The 27,051-nt window shown below is 42.6% G+C and overlaps 1 protein-coding gene across 3 annotated transcripts in view; it reads left to right on the top strand.

Moving 5' to 3' along the window:
- The window catches only part of WDR7 (WD repeat domain 7), a 143,816-nt gene that overhangs the window by 98,557 nt on the left and 18,208 nt on the right, over window positions 1-27,051 (top strand). For all 3 annotated transcript variants that reach the window (XM_080371915.1, XM_080371914.1, XM_080371913.1), the window contains 4 exons: window positions 7,516-7,633; window positions 8,372-8,521; window positions 9,176-9,258; window positions 15,282-15,381. In XM_080371915.1, coding sequence (XP_080228041.1) covers window positions 7,516-7,633; window positions 8,372-8,521; window positions 9,176-9,258; window positions 15,282-15,381 — 451 coding nt within the window. The remainder of the gene's footprint in view (window positions 1-7,515; window positions 7,634-8,371; window positions 8,522-9,175; window positions 9,259-15,281; window positions 15,382-27,051) is intronic.

Raw genomic sequence — 27,051 nt, 5'->3', positions numbered from 1 at the left:
TGCTTAGCTTACAGGTATTCTCGTTTACAGCATTGCAGTAATAATACCACTTTAGGTATTAAAAAAAAATAATCCTTAAACAATTAGGTGGTTTTCCATTCTATTCTAAGGCTATTGTTTGCTAAATCACAGTAAATACTGTTCTTTTATATCTCACTGCATGAAACTATTGAATACCCTTCTAATTAGAAAATAGTGAGGTTTTTAAATAATGTGTGTATATTTTTAGTTACTTTTCTATTTTAGTCAAGGATTTGTTTTGCTGGTAGCAATGGCATTTAATGCCGTGATCACTTTTACACGCCCATAGCATGTAACCTTTGCATTTGGTTTCAAATCTTACAATACTGAAAACTGCTCTATTATCAATTAATTTTATTTTACAAATGTACTTACAAATACTTGCTTATTAACACACACATTTTAAATGCTGTGTGCAGTAAGGAACTGACCAGGGTTGTCTTAATAAGATGTATGCATTTTATCATCCATCTGTGGAGGTGTTAAGGTTTCTGACTTTCTTTTATGTGATACTAAGGCAGATATTACCACCTGTTTTATGTACCAGTTTTAATTTCCTCAAGGTTTGAAAAGAATGCATGATTGCCGTGTGGTGGTGTTGTGTTAATGGAGCAATATGTACAAACTGGATTAATATAAGTCTGAACTCCAGTTATTTCTTGTGACAAAAGAAACCAAAATGTGTTACCTTGCCAGAGAATCTCCTGAGCCCTATTGTATGTAAATACAGACTTACAGAAGCCAGGTGAACACGGTTCTTCAGAAAGTCGTTTTCATCTTGCAATTACATCCTTAGCTGTCATAAAGATTAGTATGGCTCTCTATCCACAGAGCACTGAATAAATGAATGTATCAGCATGTAGCCTTGAGGAGCCCAATGCAATTTTCATCATGATAAATTGCATAATAAGCGAGAAAGTGTTTGCTTATTAATCCATAACAAGATTTAGATTGAAAATGGCCTGTTACATTCATGACAGATACAGTACCGACTGCAGGCAGATGAAGATGGAAAGAAAGAGAGCAACAATGTGTGCAGGGGGTTAAGTGTGCATCTTACCCTCCCGGTGCCCTGCTGAGCTGCCCCTTTTTGTGCCTGATTTACCGTGTACACAATAACAGCGCACAGCTGCCTGGCTTCTCTCCCTGATGTTAAGAATGTTTTATGAAAGAGCTTTTATGTCAAAACTTCTGCTTTTTTTTTTTTTTTTTTTAAAAATCACTTCACATTTATTGACACAAAAAAAGCAGTGTTTTTCTTTTTTCCCTTCTGAATTAAATATCTGAGCTGCTATCCAAAACTCTAGTATCTGTAAGTCCTCCACTCTCCCAGTTGATGCTAGTCCCTGAAGGTTATACTGTGCTAGCCTGCCATGCTGAGTGAAACTGCTCAGTTGTGAGGATTAAGTGTATTTTTCTGGCATTTATTAGGGTTTAATTTCTTGGCATGGATGACGGTATGGATCATGGCTGTACGTTATTTTTGCTCTTTGAATTGCAAGCTACAATTTGATATAGATTATGATATAACATGCTACAGCTGGCGAGTTGTTTTCTAATTGATCCGTATGTTTTCACATATATGCACGCACTAAAATAATTAGGCTGTAGGAAAACTTTCCTATACTTTTATGTTCTTACAAATTGTATCTGTGGAGCCGTAGGATATATAGCAGGGACATCCCTAGTCTTCCAATACAGTGTAACATTTTTAGAACACAGCCTAAAAAATTGCTGAAGTCGAGGGTTTTAAAAGAGAAATGTGAGCTGGGTACTTGGTCCTAAAGGTGATAATGACACGCTACCACGTGCTGCCGTACAGAAATGATTTAAACCTGGAAACAGCAGGGATGTGTGTCCATGTCAGTTCTGGTTTAGACCCTGGATTCCAGGAGGCTGGAGTGACCTGCAGCTGTATCACACGATGGGCAGGGGTCTGGCAGCACCCACAGCCCCTCCAGGAGCTGAGGAGGAGGAGGAGTACTGTGCTTGCTGGCTTTATGCCACAGAGGGGCTTCGGTTCCTCCCGTTCATTCAGCCATCACTTCAAGGCTGCCCATATAAGCAACGGTGGTTTTGAAGTGTATTGATGTAGAGGTTTCTGTTAAATGAGCTGGGATATACCCACCTTTCATTTTTTTTCCCCCCCTTCCACTCACCTCAGAGCATCAAAGCAAAGTCTCCAACCAGAGGAGAGAAAAGGGGCTGAATGTCCTTTGTGCAGAATAGCAGCTTTCTCAAAAGGTGAGATGGCCCCATGTCTACACCCTTCAAAAGATCCCTGTGGAATCACATCCTTTGTGAGTTCCCTCTTGCATCTCTCTGCGACCAGCTGGATCAGCTTCCTGCTTTGAGTCCAGTTAGCAAAGAGATCCTAATCACAATCATTAGCTTATATGCTGAAATTTCACATTCTTAGTCCCATTAAGTTTTTTATCTGGCACTGCTTTGTGGAAGTCGTGAAATGTAGAGATCCAATTATTACATTTTCTATTCATTGCCCTTAAAAACTTTTCCATTTACCTTCAGCTCTTCACAGGTAGCTTGTTGTTTTCCACTTCTTTTAAGAATCAGCTTTTTAAATATACCTTCCTTACTTTTTGTAAGCAGTGAAGTACATAAACATGTCTCTAAAGTTGTAATAGCTTGTGCTACACATGTAAACAGGTTACCTGTTTTAAAAGTCTGTATTTCATTGGAAGCATTATTCAAATAGTGTATTGGTTTCCAAAAAACTGAAGGTGTTCAGATCACTGGTGTGGGGGAGGTTGGTGATGGATTTGGGAAAAGAGAGGGCATCGTTCCCTGGTGATGCAGGATACTGGCCACTTGGAATCAGCCTTCTGGAGCTAAAAGGCATAAATCAAAAGCACAAATAAAACCAGTAACAAATCCAAGTTTTTTACTGCTGTTTGCAGGTAGAATATTGTCTGTGGTGTTAAAAGACACACGTTACAGGACAAGCTGCATTCACTTTGTGTTATGTGTACAGAAACAATTCTTCAAATGTCCTCATCCTGCCCTCTGACTTCTCACTGCACTGTAAGCTGACAAGAGGGAAAACACATGCTGCTGGCTCTTGCTGCACATACAGAACTCCTAAAACTCGTCAATACAAGAATAGAGGTCTGGGTGTGAAAGCCAGCATTTCCCTCCATACATTACTTTTGCATCTGCTTTGGTTTTGTTCTGGGGTTCGGTGCGGTGTGCCCGTTGCGCAGGGCTTTGCTCTGAAAGGGGCTGTGCAGAGCAGCTTGCCTGGCCCCGGAGGGGGTTAATCTCTGCCCACATACTACCACTGCTGAGCCATGCCTAATGAATTAGCAAAAAGCCTGTTGCTTTTCAGGAAAATGCACGCTTTACCAAGCACCCTGTAAGGAAAAATACTGCTGGCAGAAACACGAAGCCTCTTTAGAGAAAAAAAGTACTGAAGCACTGGGGGATTTGATTGCTTTTGGGAGATAATGAGCCCCCCTGAAAGCCTGACTTCGATACCACTTCCTTCCCGGTTTATCGCTTCTGTCTGTAACATCTGTACAGGATTTTTTAACTTATATGCAAATGTGGTTTTACAAGTAAAAGGCCAAGGAGAACATCTTTATTGTTGCAGAAACTTTATTGTTTTTCAAATTTGGTAGTTTTAATGCATACAGTGGAGGTGAGGAATAGGGAAGAAAATTATAGTAAACTTTGGTTTGTGAATTCAGGTCTGTAGAACAGTGACCGATCCATACCTCATCTTGTTGTTGCTCTGGAAAAATGGTTAATTTGGCAGAGAATGCTTTAACCACCCTGAAGTTCTTTGTTGCAAAGGATTCAATTTGTAAGCTTTCACAATATTAAATCAGATATTGCATATAGAAATATTTTTAAAGACACTTAAAGAAATTCAGAGAGTGTGTTGTCCTCTATAGACATCCACACCACACATACATACCCGTCTCTCTCTCAACTAAGTAGTGTAATTGTTCAGTTACCACATGCTACCTAAATCCTCTATAAAACCATTAATAGGCTTTGCAATAAGCTGGTTGGCTTTGTAACTTCTGTTACTCTTTGCTCTTCTACTGAATTTTTTTGGTACAGGGGAGGAGGAACCCCTTCAAACAGTGGCTGAGAGGAGATTCTCAGTTGTGCCCAAGGAAGTGCTGTGTCACACTTGTTTTCTCTTACTCACATTTGAACATGTGGTCTCGTGTTGAAATGTTGGGGGGGGAAAAACCACCATCTCTAGTGCTCTCCATCCTGGCTCTGAAAATGTAGATTTCCTCCTGCCTCAGTTCCAGAGAATGTCATTATGAAGTTTGCTATAGGAAACATCAGAATAACTTCTGTTGAAGATAAATATTTTTTTCTGGTTTAGCCTGAAAGAAGAGAAGCTCTCAAATATTAATGTCATAAGGTGAATAGATAGATTAATTCAAATAATTTTGGAGTTTAAGGTAACTGATGCTTTTGCTTGCCATTTTGAGTTAGTGGGTTTGGACTTCACCTGGGCTTTGTGGCACAGCATGGTGGAAACGCCACTCTGTATTGTTTGGGGTGCCTGGAATACAAGATGTGTGCTGTGATTTCCATGTCTTTGGGGTTGTTTCAGTTTCTTCTTTCCCTCATTTATTTTCAGAGCAAGTTGTGTCTGACTCTGTTTCCAGAGCAGAATGAACTTTGTTGACCCTGGTAAAACAGTTTTTACCAGTTTGAAAGCACGTAGAGATGCTAAAGGGATAGAAGTGTGGAATGATTATACTGTTCTCCGTGACTCTGCTGTTGTTTTCTGTGACTTGCCCACCACAGAGGTTGCTGGCAGCTTTCTGGTTGAAAGAAATCTCAAGGGTCCCCTGAGGTGCAGGTGAGGGCTAAGCCTGCCAGCCCAGTGGGTCCGGAGGAGTGAAGAGAGCAATCTGTTGGCCCTTGGCCCTCAGGTGTGCCGAGTGAAGCAGGCACAGCCGAACCTCCCACCAGCAGCATCCAAACTCCAGTGAAGGCAGGTGGGGGTTTGGAGCAGTGCACTCCCGTTCAGCCATGCTAATAGCATCACATGTGTAAAATGAATGCAGCAGGAGAGCTGGCAGTGGCAGCTCTTCCTTAAATGAGTAATCCTCGGGCAGTGGTGGGACGGCGCAGATGTGTGCAGGCTGTGGAGTGAGAGCCGGTTATGGCTGCTGGTGGTGCAGAGCAGCAAGCTTCCTGCTGCTCAACTGTCACTGTTGCGCATTGCAATGAGCCGTAACTGACTGTCCGTGGCATTTAGAAACACGTGGTGTTCTTCTGAAACTGCAGATTCTAGATAAGATTATTTCACCGGACTAGTACTCATTGTATTGAAGGTATTTTTATCTGATGTACATCTGTCAAAGTATTAAAGCATCTGAAATCATGTTGATAGCAAAGAAAGCTGCAGATGCTATCTTCTTTCATGTAATAAAACTATCTTGTTAACGTGTGCTTGAATGACATAGTTGCTTTAGCAAAAAGCTTCACTTTTATTAACATTCAGCATTCACAGGTACTTGCAATGTCACCAGCTAAGATATTGGAACGGCTTTAAAACTCAATGCCTCTGCTGTGTGTTGGCCAGTTAGTGCTGTTCACTTCCACATGTCTGGGAGCACACCCCTTCTGTGCAGCGTGGAAGGATCTGCTCCCTCTCCGAGCCTCAGGAACAGCAACTGCTGCTCATCTTGTCTGCAGAAAAGTATTCCCTTTCCACAGGAAAAGGGTAAATCTGTAGATGTTGTTTACAGGTTAATGCTTTTTTTTTGTGCGTGTTACTTAATCTCTAAGTAAAATAACAAAGAGAAAGGCTAGCTGAAGGAGTGCTTTCAGTGCATTCCCAAACACAGCTTTTCATGACATAGTAAAATCCATGCAGAATTGCCACATGCTCAAATGGTGCACTGATGCCAGGGGTGAGCAAAAGAAACTTACCTTTCTTTTGTTTTGTCTTTATTGAAAAAAACAGAACAGAACACTTCTAGGGCTCCTGCTTGGTTGAAGTGTGGTCCATGGCAGCAGGATTGATCAGACTATATGTTACAGGAGAACTTTACAATATTTTAGAGCTGGCAAACTGGTTTGTGATCTCTCTTTCCATGCTGTAACAGTCACGTTGGAGAAGCTTTCCTTTGTGGGGTAGGTGGAGCACATCAGGGTAATCCCAACACATGCTGGTTCCCAGGTGTTCCTCCCCTTCTGTAAAAGCCGAATTCCATATCAAAGCACGTTCACCCCTGATCTCCCCATAGCTCTTTCCCCACCATTTCCTCCCCCTTCACCGCTGTAGTTTCCCTCTGTGAAATGTCCTCTCCTGGGGAGACCCGTGTGCCTGCAGCGCATCCAAACCAGTGCTCAAACACTGCCTTGCCACCACGTGACTCTTCCCAAACCTGTAACCCTCGGCTCTGAGGGCCTTGCAGTGCTCTTGAATTCTGTACTCTCGTGTTTAGATGCACACCGACGTATCATTATGTATTAGCTTAATTTGTTGAAGGCACAAATTTGTTAGCTTGGAGAGGTACCTGTGTCCTGGGCCCGGGGGCTGGGATGCTCTGGGTGGCTGTGGGAGGGGGCGCAGGAAGGATTTGCAGAATTGCTGGATAATGTACAACTAGCCTAACAAAACAGGGCTCTGCTGTGATGTATACAACAGTGACGGTTAAACTAGTATGATTTTAAGAAAGGAAGTTTTCAGACAAAAATTAGTCGGTGTGGTGTCTTTGTCAGGTACAGATGCTCTCAATTACCAAGTACCCAATTGTGTTTTTGCTCAGCGCAGTTACTGGGTGCTTCCTTGCTTTTCATTTGCTATGACAAGATAAACACAAGAAACAGTATTAAGTACAGAAAATTTAGGTGCCGCTTGATCCCTTACTGTTATTCAAGGAACTGCTGTTAAAACCTCAGTGTTAGAAATTCTGAAGAGCTTTTGAATAATTTCTGCCATTAGGAAGCATACGGTACGGGGCTGTCTGTCATCTCATCATGCTGCTGTAACTGAGTCATGCAGTGAAGAAAATCAAACCGAATAGATTTGGTGGGTTTAGTTCTTCAGGAAGCTTCTTGCTTTCCTCTCCTATAAGCAGTGCTTGGCGGAATTAAGGGGAATGAGTATGAACAGGGTATTTTTCGTCCCGTGTTTAAAATATCATAAAAGAGTAAACCATAAATTCTTGGGAAGACATTCTGTGTTTGCGTTGTCCTCAGTTGGGTGATATGTATTCAGCACATACAGATAATTTGTTAACAAGGCCTTTTTAACGCTTTGGACAGATGCACATACTGTTTTCAATCTTCATGGTTAATTATTCGATTTTGTATTTGATGATAGAACACCCTGACTCCTAATCACTGCTCATTGTTGGAAGTCCATTATATTCTAACTGTTTGAGTGCTCCCGTTGACCTTGAACTGACATTATAAGCTGTTTCTAATCTTTTCACTCTATATTTCTAATGCTCCTTTTCTTTCTCCTGTCTTTGTCTGGTGCCCATTTAGCATCACAATGGGGCTGCCCCTGAGCCCGGCCGCCGACTCTGCCCGCTCGGCGCGGCACGCTCTCTCCCTCATCGCCACCGCCAGACCACCCGCCTTCATCACCACCATCGCCAAGGAGGTGAGTGGGGCCACTCGGCAGCAGCTTTTCCTCCGAGCTTTGAGGCTCCAGGCTTACGAACAGCAATAGAGAATTAAATCTCTCCCTTCCTCCCCAAAAAGGGAACCAGCAAGTGTAATATACTTGTGCCTGCAGATATCAGAATCACCCGTAATTGACGACAGGAGCAATATTTACCTGAGTGTGATGAGTTCTGTCTTAGCTTGTATTCTGGTTATATAAACTTCCAATAGCGATTTGTAAAATCCTGCCTCCTTTGAGCAGCACACACATGACCCCATTAGGTATGAATTAAAATTGAGCAGAGACTTAGCCATGGGGTTTGCAGGGTGAGGAAGAGGAGACACTGCTGTGAGGTTCGTGTTGGCTGGGCATGGTAGCCTAGATACAGCCCGGAGCTTTGGCTGAGCTAAAGCAATAGGATGGGAGATGGTCAGTGGCCAGCCAAAAAGAACCCTGTTACAAAACAGCCACTTAATACCTAAAAAAAGATGTACAAGTGCATGGAAATGATGTAATGAAGACTCAGGCATTTCCTTACCTTGACCTTTAGTTTTACGGGATTAAGATTCACTTAAAGGAGATGAGTCCTTGTTGAAAAACTTCCTCAAGGATAAACATTGGTGGCTCTACTGATGATGAGTAACAGGGGAGGGAGAAATAATCCATAGGTCTTAAACTAAAGCCAAGCATTCTGCACAGTACAGGCTTCCTTAATGTAACCCTGCTCTTTGGTAGGTGCACAGGCACACCGCCCTGGCAGCAAACACGCAGTCTCAGCAGAATATTCACACCACCACCCTCGCTCGGGCTAAAGGAGAGATCTTGAGAGTCATCGAGATACTTATTGAGAAGATGCCTACCGATGTTGTGGACCTTCTGGTGGAGGTAAGGCTGTTCTGCCAGATCAGCTTGTGGGTTTGATGCAACAGTAGATAATGTGTCAGCCTGGAGTCAAATTGTAGATTTTCTTTGTGTGGACCATAAACCCTTTTGTGTGAGAAGAGGATTTGTTTGTTTTATACCATTCCGCTCATTTTTTTGAACTGTAAAAGCTTAAATTGAATTTAAATTGCATTAAATTGCATTGCTGGGGAAAAAAAAAACAAGCAAGAGAGCTTGTGCTCATCGCCTTGGTACTTGAACGTGCTGGATGTTTTTATGTGTTGCGTTCATTGGTGCTTACGAGTATTGTCGAAGAAAGGTACAGATGGTGTAACAGGTTTGTAACTTTGATACTGATGCCCGGAAGCCTTTTTCACACCAGAGGTACTTACAGAGCTCCAATAGCTCATGTTTATGGGCAGTTTGTTGGTTTATATCTGTTCATGGGTACTCTGCATGGTTCCAGTTGCCAGTACCATTGCTGTTGTGAACTCTTATCATGGCAGGACAGTTCTGGTTTGCTTCATCCCAATTGATTTTAAAGTTAGGTATCAAAGATGCAGTGGAGCACAAAAATTCTCTATTTTTGCCTATTAGAACTTTTATTATGAAACATAAAATACCATATGTCAAATTATTCTAACTTTTGTTTCCAAGGTTATGGACATCATCATGTATTGCCTTGAAGGATCTTTAGTTAAGAAAAAGGGTCTTCAGGAATGCTTTCCAGCCATCTGCAGGTGAGCTCTTCCTCCAAGAATACTGTGAAATAAATTGCAGGGTCACCAGCAGGATGTGTTTCTTACTTAAGAATGAAACAATCTTTTACATGATGCTTGCACCTTAAAATAACAAATGCGAAGAGTGTTTTTAGCTCACCTATAAGCATTTGTAGGCTTTTAGTTCTCTACCATATCTGACAGAAATGCATATCAGCAAAGAAAAGCATTAACAACTCCTTGAAGCTGGATGTTTTAAAAAGTCCAAAAAGAGGAAAATGTTGTGTAATCACATGAAAAACTCTGTCCTGCTACCGCTCCATATATCATAGCTATACCATTGGAGCAGCCACACAAGCTGAGCAGCTTCCTCCAAAGGATTTATCTCAGTCTGTGTTGTTACAAAAATGAGAATAATGTACTTGAATAACAAGTTAGATTCCAATATGCACAATCTGCCTGGGTGAATTAATTGTTACCATCAAAGCAACTGGGGAAAAAAGAAAACAGTGAGAGCAGAACACAAAGATGTGGTTTGGGGGCTGAGGTGGTGTTCCCAGACACTCCATGGCGTGGCTTGCAGCAGGGGGGCTTGCAGCAATGCCTTGCAGCCAGCTGCTCTCCCTTAGTGCATCCAGACCAAGCCACAAGCAGCCAGTGTAAGGTGTGTGTCAAAGCGAGATTTCCCAGGGCACTGAGGACCCAGGGCTTGTCAAAGCTGGAGCCCTTTACTTGCGTTTCAAGGTCTGTTTTTAGGAGCACAGTGCTTCAGCAGAGCATGCTCTCGTACCAGGAGTTCAGCCAAATAACAAACACACTTTTCATTCATAGAAAGCTTAAGCCTAACTCTGTTTTGTCCTCCAGAACATCTTCTAATGGAGAATTTTGGGAATAAGTATTATTTCCTTTGTGGCAATAGCTAACTGCTGTAATCCGCCTAGTAGCTGGCAGTAGGGCATAGTTATCGGAGGAGACCATCTCCTGACCAGGCACTTCCAAGTCCTTCTGAGCCATTTGCACAGGTGGATAGCCGTGCCATCCCATAGGAAAGGTCAGTGAAATTGAGATAAGAAATAGAAAGTACCAAATGCCTTTGTGGAATAGAGCCTTGGTTTTGCTGCCCTGTCACCGTCTCCCAGGCATCCTCCAAGGGAGCAGGCTGTGCACAAAAGCTTTTGTTGTAGGCAGCGAGTAGCACCCTCACCCTTGTGGTAGGAGCCTGCCCTCTCCCTGGATTTTAGAAACTTTTTTTGGATGCTCACACTGGATGCAGGAGATTCAATTGAAATTAAACCGCACAAAGCATAGAGAGCACTGCTGGTGACTTAGAGCTGCCCTGCACTCTGCAGCATGTGGAAATGTCTTGGGCAGTGTTTCAAACTCTGTCTGTGGTGCTGGGCAGCTTTGTAAAATCACAAGGATGAATTTGCAAAAAATGATAAGGAAAGAGAAGCACAGTGGCTGTCCTGTGCTCACATCGTCCATGACCTGGCAGTTCAGAGGGTGCTGAAAGGCACGAGGGGCTGTTCAGATGCCAGCCTCTGCTAACCTTCACTGGGAGTTGAGCATCGTCAGTTGTCTTTTGTCTTGGGCTTGTTCTAATTCACTCCGAAAATGGTACTTTCAAATAATAAACCGTGATTGATAAAATGGGAACATTTACAGTATCTTTAGACTACAATATATGTCCCAGTTATGTTATTAAACTGGTACAACCAATAAATTATAATAATCATCTGTCAACCATTACATTTTAATTTAATGAGCTATTAAAATATTGAACAGTTTCAAGAAAAGGAACAATTACCCTGTTGACGGGTAGGACACTGATAGAGGTAATCTTCCTTCTTCCTGATGCTTTAAAAGGCTTACCTTAAAGCATAAATGCAAGCGTAAGTGGGAATTAGCGCAAAAATCTCCCTAGTCCTGTTGTATTTTTATAGTGATACATTATCTTAAAGTTTTGCTAAAGTACTAGTATTATTTCCTATTCTACATAGTTATAGCCATTGTAAAAATGATGCAGCACCCCACCAATGCGATCATTCAGCCCAGTGGAAAATTTCATCAAATTTTAGCAAATGGTTGAATCTCTGGAGAGATTCCCTGTGGAAGTACTTTGACATAATCCAATTGTTATTTCTTTTAATATCCCAGTGCCCTTTCTGCTGTACTGCGTTATTTGCGCACCCCTGTTGTGGCCGGATCATTCATGTGCCTTGGTGCTTGCTGCGCAGGCTCTGCTCCCTCGGAGGATGTTGTGGAAGTCCCTTACTCGGGGCTGTAATGGCAAACGTTTGTTGTGCCTCTGTGGTCTCTTGGAAGTGATTTTCCCGTTTCAGCAGAGCATTAAACCCAGGGCTGGGAGCGGCACTGTGCTCAGTTAAAGTACCTGATTATTATTCCTATTGGGTTTTCAGCTTTTTTTCACTGTTGTACAAATGTAGCAGTCGTGCCACTATTTGCTGTGAGCATGACTGACTCGGTCCTGATGGCTGGCGCTGAGGTAAATCCATCGCTGCGGATGGTTTTGGATATCGGATCTTACAGCATAGGATTATGGTGTCTATTCAGTTTTCCCTTAAGTGTTATTCTTTATAGAGAATTGTACTGCCTTTTGGCATGCGCTATACAAACCCATTTCTTATCAAAATAAGTACTGAGGTACAATGCAATGACTATGAAATATTTCTCAATTTCTTTAAAATTGGAAAGGGTAACATTGAAGGCTGCAAAATCCCGTTTGACTCAAGGGTTTTCCAGATTCAGCAGTTGGCATTGCAGCTGAGTGGTCCCTGATGGACTCTGCTCGGTCAGGTCATGTATTTAGTACAGGCAGCCGAGTTCAAGCAGTCTATGTCATGGCATAGTCTCATACGGGAAGACAGATTAAATTAAAAATAATAAGTGGTTTTAATACATCTTTTTACTAGGGAGTAGCCTTATAGGAAGAGCGCAGATTTTGAGGATTAGGCAAAGTGAGGTTGTGCAACAAATTTTTATGCCCTGATGATTTCTAGGATTTTGGAGAGTATAATTGAAGGAATCAGGGTCCATCAGCTGGAGGTGCTGTTGTGATAATGCTCAAGTGAGCCTGAAGTGTCAGTCTATGTAGAAGGAAAAGAAAAAAGAACAAAATGTGAAATAGGACGAAAAGAGTATCAAAATTATAATCCAGAACCCCTCTGCCTATTGCAAGATACTGAAGTCTGAAATTAATGAAGCTGTGATGTTAGTGAACAAATTCCTTTTGATGAACATTTAGCATTTCAACTTAGAATGTTAATTTTTTTAAAAAAATGTTGTATAACCTCTTAGATACTTCAGCGGTCACTAATTCAGGTTTTAAAGCAGTTGGTGAGCTTTCACTGAACCACAGTGTTGCTGCTGCTGGCTTTTCTAGTGCCAGCATAAACCCCAGCCAGCCCGAGCAGCCCCGTTCCCAACTGGCCGGTGCGCTCGCTGTTATTTGGAGGGAGAAGTAGTATCATTTTCCTGCGAAGCCCTTAACCCAGTTGCTCACACCAAGTTTCTCTGCAGAGCAGTAATGGGGCAGCACCCAGGGCAGGGTCTCCACTAAGATGCTGCCGGTGGCTGTGGCTGCACCAGCCAGGCTTCCAAAAATGAGTTTGTAGCATAGTCTAAATATATGCTGGCACGTCATTCTATATTGAACTTGACCATATGGAGGTTTAGAAAGGGGTGCAAGGGCTTAAAATATTTAAATCTCTGTGAGCTTGTAGCAATGCTAGGCTAACTAAAAGATAAAGAATTCAGCTAAAGAGCTGACAACTGTATGTCAACTTAAGGAGTAATTTTTTAGAAAATTGAACTGAAAAGCATCTATTTCCTTGAAGCCTTTTCCCCCCAAACCCTCTGTTGTTATGTGGTCTGATGGATTCTGCTTTTCAAAGAAAATTACTGACTCGGCGCTCTGTCTAAATGGGCATTTAAATGCAGTAAGGAGAGAAATGCTGTTTGCTTACATATAATAGTATGTGATATTCTCTTTCTAAATCTATTGGAGGAGACAAGCAGACTGTGCCCATTCAGTAGTGTAATAGAATTAATGGGGATGTAAAACAACTTATATAGAAACTTTCTGTTGTAATCCGTTTTACTTGTAATGATCAAGCAGTGTGTGAGGTTTTTTTTCTAAGTGTGTATATAAATCCTGAGTTTGCTGGCTATATAAAATAGCCTTAAAAAATTAGCCCCCTCCCTGTTCACTTGGGGCACCACTTTAATTGTGCAGGTGTTTGCAGTTTGACATGAAATAGTGAAAAATGTGAATGCTCTCTTAGTACAGTCTCACCCCTTATTCACCGTGCATGGGGGGCTCTAGACCCTCCTGTTTGTACCTGTTTGCCCTCAGCATTATCGCTGTTCTCATGCCTGGCTCCTGCCTCTCCTGCTCCCAGGCTATTGGCCAACAGCTTTTTATTTTTTTCTAAGTGCTTCTTTTTGTCATCTTATTAATAAATGAGAAACTATTATTATTACTGAATAATAAGTAAGCTGTGTTGGTGCCACTGACCGAAGGAATATGAAAAGCAGATTGATAAGGCAGGTGCTGGCTGCAAAAGAAGGTAGCGGAGATGGTTTGTGGCCTGGAAATATTTCCATATCCCAAGAAGAGGGAGCATTAAAAAGCTGCCCATCGTCATCCTTGTACGCTCTGGGAAGGGAGGGTTTTGTGCTGGCTGCAGCACATGACCATATGGGCTAGTATGTCTGGTGGCCTGTGGGCTCTCATCAGGGGCTTTGACATTCACTGTTGACACTCTGGCCATTCCAGGTAGGGTAAGAGTTAGATGAAATAACTGGTATAGCCAAAGTGGGGTTTGTCTTGTCTTGTCCTCTCGAGTGGGAATTACCAGCAGAGCTGTCAGGTCTTTCATGGTCGGAACCTTCCCTTTGGTCTTGCCTGAAGTCATCTACGTCCCTCTGCTGCAGCACCTTCCCTGCGCAGGGGCAGGATGCAAAAGTGCATCCAAGCTACTTACTCTTGCCCTTTCTCCCACACAACAACTGATTTCCTTTATTTTTCTTTTTTTTTCTGTAACACCATGTTTTGTGCTGTTTTTCTTCCTGACTGCCACCCTGCACTGTAGAAAAAAGTGTATCACACCTGTGTGAGAGCAGTTGCTATGGTACTCTGGGAATCCTGAAGAACAGGGAGATAGATCACTGCAGGATTTGTTGTTTGAAGCCATAAATATTGTCAGCAACGTATTTTTATAAACTGATCCTGGAAATCTCTGGCAGACTTTATTATAGTAAAATCTAACTGTAAAATTAAAATGTAATTGAAGTGTGGTCAGCAGTTTTCACAGGTCTGCTCTCCCTTTTCTAAGAAAGGCACAGTGATCTTCCCAAAGATTTGAATTTGAAATAAGGATTTTGACACTCTTGTGCTTCAGGGTGTAGAAATTCCTTGACTTTTGCAATTGTTTGAATTCAAATTGATGTCATACAGCCACGCTGGACATTAAGGACAATTGCAGGCTTCTCAGATCCTTTTCACCTGAAGGATGTTACTGGATTAGAGAGCATTTGATGAATTTTAATTTGCTTTTTTTTAGGCCAATCAAAAATTTATGAGTTTGCATATTTTTCTCTATACTTTCTCTCAGTCTTTCTCATTTAATTTTCAAGGAAAAGTGCTCTGAAGTCATTCAGGGTGTTAGATTATCTTGTTTAACCATTTGACATGCAGCATTATTGTGGTGTGCCACTATAAACAAGATATGCACATGGACATTCAGGGAATCTGGTGATTATCACAAATTATTCCGAAACACAGTGGAGGTGTTGAACACTGTATAATAAAAATAAATAAATCTGATCTGATTCTGTGGTGATGCAGCAAACTTCAGTTGGCTTTGCTGAATGCCAAGTATGAAAACTGGCAGCTGATGGATTTTTGAATCAAATCTCCATTCTAGCACTAATGTTAATTACCCAGTGGCATTGCAAATTAATTTGAACATCATGCAGGCAGGTCAGATCTCACCTGTTACTTGTTATAATGTTCAATTCAGGTTCTACATGGTCAGCTATTACGAGCGGAGTCACAGAATAGCAGTGGGAGCTCGCCATGGTTCAGTGGCCCTCTACGACATCCGGACTGGGAAATGCCAGGTAAATAAATCATTGTGACTTCCTCGCCATAAAGTGTGGAAGTTATTGAAAGGAAAGAGCAGCAAGCTCTGCATCAGTTGACATGCTAAGCTGCTGGAACATTATGGATAATGCTGAGGGGATCAATAGTTTAATGAAGGACTCCAAGTATATAGAGCCCTACTGTCTTCATTCACTGCAACTGAATGAGTGCTACAGATGGGTTAATAATGAAAGCCTAAAGTTAGGTGATACCCCTGCTCTGAAATAAATGAAAAATCTGATTTTTTTTTTTAAGTTAGGGTTTATAGCAGGATACTTGCCTACTGTAGGAGTCACAGAGAAAATCCACTGAGGGGTTGTTTTTTCTTTTCCTAAAACTCCTTTCTGCAAAATGCGGTGATGCTTATGTTTGAGGTATTTACAATTTTCTGATGTTAAATAAGATACATATTTTCTTAGCAGTTACCAGTGACCTAGAAGAGGATATACTTAAGGATAATGTTGAAATTGGTGCCTGGAATTAAAAATGTTTAAATGACGAAGTATTTGCCTTCTCTTTTCAGAAAAGTTCATTGGTAATTTTCTTTATTATTCCTTGTACTATGTGATCAGCTATTATTTCTTATTGAATTTCAATAGTCCTCATGTAAAGCTTGGGTAAAATATCTGTATTTTTAATCTGCCTCTGTGTGTGTGTGTAAATGTATTTTTTTTGTTGTTGTTTCTAAAAGCTGTTATCTTTAGTCCTTAGAAAATTTGCATTATAGAGAAGGCAGCATAGATTCATTCCTACTAGATCCGTTGGTAGAACTGCATGCTTAGGTGTATGTGGCTGGTTCACTTCCTGTTCTGAAATTTTGGGGTTTATTTCCCAAATCTAGTAGCTGACAACATTTTATGTTCTGGTATATTTTGTTTAGACAGCACTCCTATGGAAGCTAAGATGGCCAGATTTGTTTTATAAGTAGCTGTATAATGCAGGCAGATAGGAAGTATGGAATGCTCTATCTTGTTTTATCTTAAGTCATTTGGATCATGATTTATTAATTGAACTACAAAATGGGTCCACAAGAACAGCTGTGTATTGATATATCCGATGTCACTGATCATCTTTGCTGTCCTGCAGTCCTAGCCAAGATGACCACGGTGCTGCAGAGCTGTGCGTATCCCTCTTTCCAAAGAAGTTTCCTTGATTGTGCAAGGAGCCTGCACGTGTTGTGTGACTTTTTTCTGCCTACTCAGCAGCCAGTGTGATGATGCAGCTAACATCCCCCTGGTCACAATTCCTTTTGGTGGGCGTCACCGCACTGAAAGTGGAGAGTGCAAAGTCCAAATAAGTCTGTGAAGCTTTGGCATCTCAAAGCAATAGCTAATTCCTGATGCTGTTGGAGGGGGAGAGGTAAAAAGCACAACTATACACTGCCTTACATCTCTCTTTTCAGAGCACAAGGAGAGTTGGTAACAAAACCCCTCCTTCCATTTGGCAGCAGCATTTAACCACTGTTGGTTGTCATCCTTGTGCTTTTAACTTTGTCCAACACATACTTCAGCTACCGAGCTGGCTCCTGGGTGAGCAGAGGAGCTGTTAAGATAGCGGGTAATTCTGGCATGGCTGCCTGTGGCGCATGAGCTCAGGTCGGTCTGTAACTCCCCTTACACAGCCTTGGACCCACGGCAGCTCGGCAGAAGCCCGGCGGTCCTGGTGGGCAGGACAGCGAAGGTGCTTAAAGCTGCACATGTGTATGGGGCTAAACCTTCTACAAAAATCACCCAGCTGGCTTGGTTTGCCCTTGGTTTGGCAGGCTGCTAAAATACCCTATTTTTCTCTTCTTTACCTTTTCCTTTGGTTCTTTTAAAGTGAATTCTGTCTAATAACCACCAGCTGTTTGAAGGGGATTGTGCGTAGCTGATATTTGCCAGCCTTTTCTCAGAAGCACACTATGCTCCACGTCAGTCTCACCTCAAACTAACTCCAGTTTTCTATCGGTAGATTGTTTGCGTGCATAGTTTGATGTGTTGGTGAATATTCACAGCACTTGTTTTCTTACATTCTTCATATGCTTCCATGTAGATCATGGAAAGCAGAGATGGGTGTGACTGAACGGACTTGCAGGATAATTAGGGCAGGGTCCTTTGCAGGTTTTATTATTATTCATGAGATAGAAAAATTTGGTGACTGCCAGATATATGATTATTAGGGGGCAACGCCATCTATTGGATACAGGTTTCTTATTCTAAATCTGATATTTTAAGTTATTTCTCACAGTTGCAGATTTCAGCTGCTCAGAAGATTTGAAATAGCTTCAGGATTGTATAGATGAAAAAGTTTTGAAATTGGAAAAAAGCTCAAATTTTTACTTTACATAAGTTAAAGCCTTTCAAAATGTTTATCAAAATACTTTCATTGCCTTGGTATGTTTAAGTCGAGCACACATTAGGACAGGTGCCTGAGGAGTGCTGATGAGGGTCAGGGGCCCTGCTGTAAGGCAGAGTGAGAGCTGGTGGGTGAGCAGTCGCCCACGCTGGGACAGTAGCTGGAGCCCTTGGCCAGCCTCCTTCCATCCCACTCTCGTCTTGGGACCTTCCCACTTTCTGTACTAGCTGCGGCTTCATTTCTACTGAGAAAAACGTTTCTCTAACACCGGCCATCATCTAGCTTAAGCTCATTCTGTTTGTTTATAAAGTTTCTTGAACAATGTTGCCAGAAACACACTATCAAAAAATTGCTTATTTTCTTTTTTTCATTCACTATTTAAAAAAATAAATGATTCTTTCAATCATTTCCTGAAGCCATAAACATAATTTTGCATTTAGTAAATAATGTTAGTGTTTTGAAAGCAGAAGTTTGAAATGCATATGAAAGTTTTATTAGTTGCCCCATCGCACCTCTCACATAAGCTGGTTTTAGTCAGGCATCAGAATTACTGATTGGGTAAGAAGAGGGGGAGCTGCTTTCCCCTTTCATACCTTTCATTAAGTTAAGTGAGATTACCTCAGAGATAAGCAGAAGGGAAGAGGAGTGGTAAGTGTGGGTATTGCAGGTGGGATCTCCTTGGGATGTGAAGGCTTGTCCCTGCTGCAGCAGGCATGGGAGCTTCTCTTGTAGCAGCTGAGTGAGCAGCATCCGAAAAAGCCTTGGGTTTCTCGACGCCCAGTAGCAGGTTGTTCCAGAGTATTGATGGGTTAAAATATCATGGGTTGGAAATATTATTTTTATTTTTTTTATTCCCAGACTGATGTAGTTATAGCTATCTAAGTCTTTGTACCACCATTGACCTTTGGCTTAAATAACTGGTTCCTCTCCTTGGTTTTTGCACTTGTGCCTTATTTACAGGCAGCCTTAATGCTCACTTTCAGCCTTTGTTTTGAAAGGTGAAAAAAACAGAGGACTCTCAAAACTTCTTCTCCACAATGTACTCCCTGTTTTTCTTAATCCTCCTTAGGCAAAATGCCAGTTTCTGTTGTAGGCTGCACAGACACTGTCTTCAGTGTTTATTTCAGTCTTGCTGCAGAGCTTCCCCAAACCTTCTTTCCCTTCCCACCTTCTATGAAACCACACAAAAGCAGAAATTTGAAAGGTTTCTCATCCTAATATCATTTTGCCAGGTGCAACTGCACATCAGAGCTCACGTTTTTGACAGGTCCTTGTCGCAGCCTGTTGTGTGCGTTCCTGTCATACAGAACCTCCCCTTCTCCCTTTAGCTTTGTTACTCACTCCGGATGTGGTTTTTGGAGGTCATTACTAAATTACCGCAAAGGCTGTCCCTTAGTGTGGGCTGTCTCGGGTCGCCGAGCCCCCACAGATCAGGAGCTTGCATGGGGAGGTGCATCTTTGAGGTTTTCTTTTCTTTGACACCAAAGCCAGTCTAAACCACCGTCACCTTCTGCGCTCCCAGGGACTATTCGGGAGCAGCAGGTCTGAGAAGCATTCAGGAATAAAAGTTTTTTCTCAATTAAAGCATTGCAGCTTACATTAAAACCTTGGCTTATGGCAGTAGGCGCTGTAGACAGCCAGCACCCTTCTCAGCTGAGGGCATGCATGTGCTGCCCTGGCCCCGCTGAAGCCGGGGGTTGGTGGCTGTGGCCAGTGGTATCGCCGGGGTGTCACCCGTCCCCCGAGCAGGAGGGCTGCCAGTGTCAGCGTGCAGTCCCCCGGCTCAGTGCCCTGTCTGCCCCCCTGCCTCTGGGCTCCACAGATGCCTCTGGAGAGCAGCACCAGGGCACCTGCTGGCAGCGTTTACAGAGCAATGAGTTCTGTACGTTGTGCATGTAGAAACCAGAGTTAGGTATGTTACCACTAAAAACATGTTGTTCTTCATGCCTCTCAAAAAGCTGAGTGAACGGTAGGTTTCTCTGAGCTCACCCCATGCTCCCCATGCTCACCCTTCCCAAAAATGGGCTGGGGTGGTTTTACGGGCTTGATGTGCAGTAAAGGACTGTGCTCCAGCAGCCATCTGACTTATGGGCGTGAGACTGTTTGGGAGGGCACCTGTGCCTGCACCAACATGCTCCCATCCCTGTGAGTCACATGCAAAAGTAGGCAATCCCTCCTGGAGGTGGAGAAGGGCTTTCTGCTCCCTTTTTCCTGGAACTGCACATCTTTTCTTCCTATTTGGTCTGCACAGCATCTCTGCTCTGGTGCTTCAGACTGGAAACCTGCTCTGGGGGCAACGTTTCTCATTTCTGAGATCAAGAGAGCAGGCTCAGGTGAGCTGTGAGAGCTTGTGGCAGCCTTGTTTGCCATGGGGTGTTTGAGCCCCGTCTGCCGGAGCACTGGGGATGCCCCACACCGGCTGGGAAGGCAGGGAGCAGCTGTGCGAGCTAGCGGGCAGGAGGGCAGGCAGGCTCTGCGGTGCTGGCTCGGGGCAGAAGCCAGATGAGCTCTTCACTTGGAGATCTTTGCGCCCAGGCCCCGTGGGGATGCAAGGCAGCCAGGTATTGGGGCATCGCTGGCACTGACAGGGTGCTGCCCTGCTGCGCTGAAGCCGTGTTGCTCTGGAGATGCCTGAAGAAAATACCAGAAATCCCCATACAAGTAGGAGATTCTTTGCTTTGCAATTGCTTTTGATTTTGTGATGTTTGCATTGAATAATTCATGAAACTATAATCTGGTAACTTAGCACCGTGCATACTAGCATAGTTATGGTGATGAAAATAAAGCTTAAAATATTAGTTTTTCATATCACGCAGCCATGCTGAAAAAAAGAAAAAATAGAAGTCCCTTTTAAGTTCAGCTGATGGCAGGATCTGAGCAGTGTGGGGTTTGTGTTACTGAAACTGTGTACAGATTTAATACAGTTTATAGCTGGTGGAAAAATCTGTAGTAATTACCAGCAGAAGAGCAAACTGCTGGCCCAAACATGCACTCTGATTGTGGTTCCTTTATGTTTACGCTATAGGTGAAACAGGGTGCTAATGACCTGGATTTTGTGATGTGCCTGTAGAAAAAAGGGAGGCATTTTAGCTGTAATAATAGGCAACAAAAATATTTTCTAGGGTTTGGTGTTTTGTTACTTCCAGCACATTTTTATTTTGTATACAAGAAAGGTGGTTGTACGTACTGACTGAGAAATTACACCTAATGATTAATAGTTTTTTCTGTAATTTAGTATAGAGGTTAGATGTTCTCTCTCTCTTTCCTATTAGATTATTTATGAAATATTTTCTGAGTGTTAGGTGGTGTTGCCAGTGCCCAGTGTCAGACACAAGCGAAGCTGGAATTCATGTGGTTTTTTGGGTGCTTTCCTGCCGTGGTTGGCAGTGTGTTGCGGGGAGCAGGGCCGGGCAGTGTCCTTCCCATGGCTGTATTGATTTGCCCCTCAGCTGTTTGCAGCGCGGAGAGAACCCAGGGCCTTGTTGTTGATTATCTACACAATGTCTTAGTGAACAGTATTGACCCATTGCCGCTCACTGCCTATGGCTCTTGATTTTTCACACCGTCTCCATGACACTCACAATAAAACATACTATCTTATTGCTGTGTGGCTCTGGAAGCCAACCGATCTGCCCATAGTGCAGCTGCTGCCTTTCTGGAGCGCGTGTCATTAGGTGGGCAGCAAGGTGCTGGCGCCCTTTGGGGTGGTCTTTGTGTACCCCGTTTTGAGGGGTCCCGCGCCCTGCACTCAGGCCGTGTCCTGCGCAGCGGCGTGGGGCTCGTGCTTCGTTGCTGCAGATCTCAGAGAAAGGTTATGCAAGGCGCTCTCGGCATGGCTTTTGAAATGTTTGAATAATCTAAAGAATTAATGAGATTTTTTTATTTTTTTAAGGAAAGAGAAAAACCCAACCCACCCAACAAAAAAAACTGTTAGGAAAAGTGAGATGATATAAAATATCAAGATCACTCTGAGAATTTTAAGTGCTTTGATAAGTTTCAAAATAATCATGAAAAATAGAAATATCAGTTTAGCTGGGCTTTTTGCAAATCTGTTTAATTATATTTTACTATAAAGTAGCCATATGTTGGGGGAAATTATGGAAATTACTCCTTTGCAATAGTTTTGTCTTTTACAGTAATGGTATTTGTGCTGTACTTTGGATTATTACTCTGAACTGCTGCTACGGGGGATTTCTTTGGGTTTTTTTCATAAATAGAACTGTTCCACAAGAAGTTCTGTTCCACTAGAATTTTCTAGTCCTAAACTGCACTAGGAACTCTGTTCTGAAGCTTGATTAGAATTATGTAGAACACTGGCTGAACTTTGGCATATCAATTCATACAGTATTTGCTGTTGAATCCGTTTAGCATTTTCTGTTGTTGGAGAAGCAGTGGGTTTGTGACCAGAATATTTTTAAATCCTTCAAAAACAAGGTATGCAGAGACAAGTGATGGGAGGTAAAGGCTCTGGAGGAGGATTCCCCATTCCGGCGGTGCATGGAGCAGCCCTTCGGGAGATGCTGAGCCCCCTCCACACCTAGGGAGGACCCAAGTTCCCTGTAAAAGCAGATATTTTTTTTTATTATTTATTTTTTTAAATGGTGCCTGGTGCCACATCCATCAGAGTGACATCAGTGGTCTCCAGAGCAGCATTTAGCAGTTCAGTGCGTATTTATCACGGATGAAGGCTCTCTCAGGAAAGTAAAATTGTAAATGGAGGGAGCTGATGACTGGCGGCTCCCCGGCAGAGGGAAGGAGAGAAGTGAGAAGGGATCTCTGTGATCATCAGGTCTGACCTCCTGCAGGGGGCAAAACCCTTAAATCTAGCATCACTGGGCAACATGCGTCTTGAGAAGATCATCTCACCTTAGTCTTAAATTTTCCAGTAATGGAAAATCTGCCAGAATCATCCTAAGTTGTTTCATTAGTTAATAATTTTCATTATTAAAGCAATATTTTGTTTCTAGCTTGACTTTGCTTTAGCTTCAGCTTCTGACCAGTGGGTCCTGTTTTACTTTTAACTGTTCATTTGCATAAGAAATTGTTCATTTTGTTTATGCGAGTGAGTGCTCTACACATGGTCAGAGTTGCACCACCGTACTTGACAAATGGAGGAGATGAGGCTGCTCCGGGCTGGAGGGAGGCTGGCAAGCCCGGCCAGCCCAGGGTGCTCCCAAGGCTGGTGCTCTTCAGGTCTTCCCTCCACAAGCCCAGACCCTCTGGGTGTTCTCCTCAAGCTGTGGCAGCAGCAGCTCTTGCGCAGCTTCTGGGTTTAGACAGGCCCTTCTGGGACCCCAGGAGAAATGCACTAATTCAGCACTTTTTCTGTTTAGAGCTGCATTCCAAACCACATCGATTAGCTAATATTTAATCCACCTAACAGCCAACCTGTTCATTATGTATCACTTTCATTTCTCCCAGGAATGTGTAAGACTGCACCAAACACCTTTCAGAAATGTTGCCACATGAGGGTTTTGACTTTTATCATTAAAACCGTGCGTTTCAGTAAACTTGCTTGATAACACCTCTTTTCTATAAAACTACATTGTTGACAAGGGTTATATTGTATGTAAATGTTTTATTAGTGCCAAGTTCATATGAGACATACCCTTCTTTGGAGAGATTTGCATCAGGGAGGTGGGCTTTTAACTATTCAGGTCTTTCTCTTTGCTCCTTTAAGGTACAACTGTGGTGTAACTGATGCCATGAGCTCTCTCCCTTCCCCAGGAACACCCTCATTTTTCAAATGCTTGCTGGGGGTCCATGTTAACAAGCTGTGAGCGCTTTGGCTGCTTCACTCGAAGCTCCTACTTTTGGCTACGATTATCAGTGCACGTTTTACTCAAGAATTTTTTTTGTTTGGAAAAGCAAATGTTTCTGTTGCGATTCATTCTTTGGTCTGAAGAGAAATTTCAAGAGTTCTAAGCCAAGTTCTGAAAATGCCTGGTCGTGGGTATAAATAAATAAGTCTTTAACCTTGCATGTCAGTTCTGGTTTTGCCAGGAAATAGACATTAATTATCCTTTTAATCCTCCAGTGCCTTCATGAGCCTCCTGGAGGTTGACCTGAGATCTTGAAATGAGCTGAACACCGTTTGCATGATAATGCAGAAGAGTGTTGCCGGGTCCCCCAGAATGTGTTGCAGTTTTAGGAAGGCTTTCCAGCTGTCTAAGGAACATGCCCAACACTTTTTGCGCTGCTTGCTCAGTCCGACCAGCAGCGAACTTCCACAGCTGCCTTGAATGGTGAGAAAGCTGTTTAGGGCAGTGGGTTTGTTTGGTTTGGTTGTGCTTCAGGGTTTTTTTTAAGGTAGTGACCATAAACACAGCCATAACTTTGTGCTTGCATGTGGTTTGTCTGGTGCCCTTTCTGTTTCCATGTGCTGCCCAAAAAACTAGAGATGTACGTTCTTGAAAGGCGCGTTCTGCTTGTTCACGTGATTTTTGACAAATTTCCTCAAGTTTCTATTTCTAGAGAAACTGAAGGATAGCTAAAAGGGAAAATGTACGGCTGAATCACCTCCCCATTCTTCAGAGGGAGGGTTATATTCAGCTTGCAGATTACTCATGCTATGCTTAAAAATGAAAATCTGGTACAAAATGTTTACAGCCTTATTCTATCCCTTAATTCTATTTTGAAAAGAAATTATCATAAGGAAAGGGCTGAGTAACAACTTTAACAGAAAGGCTGCTATGCAGTTAGCCTAATGCATGTATGTTTTTATGCTTCCCCCCCTCCCTTTATCCGTGTGATCTTGTCCCAGTTTTATTCTGGATAACAGAGAGCTGCCCACGTTTAAACAGGCAGAGGCTTGCTGGCAGTTTTTCCCTTGTTGCTGTTGGTTGTTATGCACAGGTTGTCCTTTTTAGGCTGACCTTTTACTGGCACAGCTTTAGGGCCAAGTGTGGTTCAGCCTTCTTGGAAGACAAGGGTGGGGGGTGTTTGTAAAAGTCCCTGGAATGGGTTTGGAGTGGTCCTGCATGTGCCGGCTTGCTCCGTGCGGGGGGTGTTTGAAGGCAGGGAGGTGCGATCCCCTCCAGCCAAGCAATTGCAGGGGGCTTTGAGGAGCCAAAGCTTTTAAGCGTATGCAGAGCTGCCTTTAACTGAGTCATAGTTATCAGGTATTGCAAAGGTTAAGCTTTATCAGCTGCACAAAAAAAGGTTGAGGTTTCATCAAAAACTTCCATCCTCACAACCTGTCGACCACAATTTGATGATGATTATTGATTATTTCACAGCCTTTCACTCACTCTAGCACTGCGGCCAGCCTTGATATACAGATAGGGCTGCAGTCCAGCTAAAATAAGACTCCATCTTGATAATGGACTGAGATGAGATACTGTTATTTGATAAAGATAATTGATGTTTCACAGTGAATTGGAAAACAGTTCTGAGTGCAGCAGATCTGTGGCTGCCTCATCTGCAAATGTGGTCTTTGTTTACAAAACACAGCGGAAGACATGGCCTTAAACCTCCCTGCCACCGCTGGTTTAGCATGGCTGGCAATTTCTAGCCAAAAATAAACCACTTAAATGGAGAAGCGCAATTTGTAATTTCGCAGTCACGATGAAGTTTCTCAAAGGTGTATGTAGCTTAGCGTGCTTCTGCTGAGACACCCTGGAGATCTTGCTGCTTCTGCTTGGGATGCACTTGCTAATTTATTTCAGGTGAGCTGGTATCCTAAAATCCTTCTGTTGGTTGGTTGGGTTTTTTTTCACTAGTATTTATACATGGCATTTGAATCAGGCAAAATGCTACTTGAAAAAGCTGGAATTTGTCTGGGGAAAATAAGGCCTAGTGTATGTCCAGATTTCTTTGTTCTCCTGAAATTTTAAGCTCATTAATTGAAAACATAATGCATGCTTGCAGTCTCCCATCCACGCCTTTGTTGACTACACATGTGCAGCCCCCGGTTTTGAATTGATTAAGGTATCACTCATTGCAAGTTGCATTTGCCCAAGTTCTTTTAGTCCTATTATAGCCTTTGTAACCTCTAATTAAGCAATAGGAGATGGCAGGGAGTGAGGTTATCTTGAGCTAATGACACCCCAAGTGTGTTGTGTGGCACAAGGTTCACCTGTGTGCTGCTAATCCTCTGGGGGAGTGATTATCTAATGATAAATGTGCCATATTGCAGCTCATTGATGCCACTGCAGTGCGCTCCTGCCACTGCCGGCGTGGCTGAATTACGCTTCCCATTCCAAACATCATCTTTTCCATTGATTTTACAAACTGACAGTTTTGAGGTTTTCTGAAGTGACTTACATACTGTGCAAAGTCATGACCCAGGAGACATGCTTCTCTTTTTCTATTTTTAAAGTAATATATTTATTAGGAATACAAGGCGAAAAAAATGCATAGTCATTTTGCTAGGCTAGAAGCAGTCCCAGCAGGTGGGATGCAGTTAAAGGCTCATATTAAATTCAAAACAAATTATTAATATTTTGCGTAAGCTTGTAAATTATCATCAACATGCAGCTGAAATTCCTGTATTTAGAGGTGCAATAATACAGAAGAAGAGTGATACTCTGCTGCTTTCTTTTTAAAATTGAATGCTAAATCAGTGTCGGCAGACTGTAGAGATATATTTCAGGTAACTGGATTTTAGGATACATGATTGTTGTTTGGAATGATGGGAAAATATTAATGTCTGAAAGTTGCTTAATGATATTTTGCGCGTCAGAGCCTCTAACACTATTTTATAGCCGAAACAGATTTAGGGACATTATTTGTTAATTCTGATCATGCTAATCTGTAAGAATTAACTCACCTACATTCTTTCTTTGGGGGCGTTTCTTCACCGTGCAGGTGAACAGCAGGCATGGCACTCAGCTCACATAAGGGCTGTCCCGCAGAGGGATGTGTGAGCTCCCGCGGGAGGCTTCCAAGGATCTGCTGCCCTCACTGCCTGTACATGCAGCCCAGGAACCTGGGGTTGGTGTGATTATCTCTATTTAAAGTTACGACAGGTAAATTCTTGCGGAGTAACAGAGTCCAGTCTGGAATTCCCCCATTAATTCATACATACAAGCTGTTTGATAATTTTTCTTTTCCTGTAGAAATGTGTTTGGGTATGTAATGAGAGACTGGCCCTTAGAGAGTCACTAATTAAAGACTTTCATTAAAGTATGAGAACTGAAGCTGCTTGCTGCTGTCACATCTTCTGGGTCCCTTACTGGTGTAAGAGGTGGAGCCTCATTCAGAAAATATATCTGTTCTTCCCACCAAGAGGGCTCAAACTGAGAAATTCCATTAATTTTATGGGAAAATATCGCTGTACCTCCAGTGCTGTTCTCATTTTTAGGGCATTTTGG

The sequence above is a fragment of the Falco punctatus genome (genome assembly GCF_963210335.1).
Source record: "Falco punctatus genome assembly, chromosome: Z".
Lineage (NCBI taxonomy): Eukaryota > Metazoa > Chordata > Aves > Falconiformes > Falconidae > Falco > Falco punctatus.
This window is presented reverse-complemented; position numbering and strand designations above follow the sequence as displayed.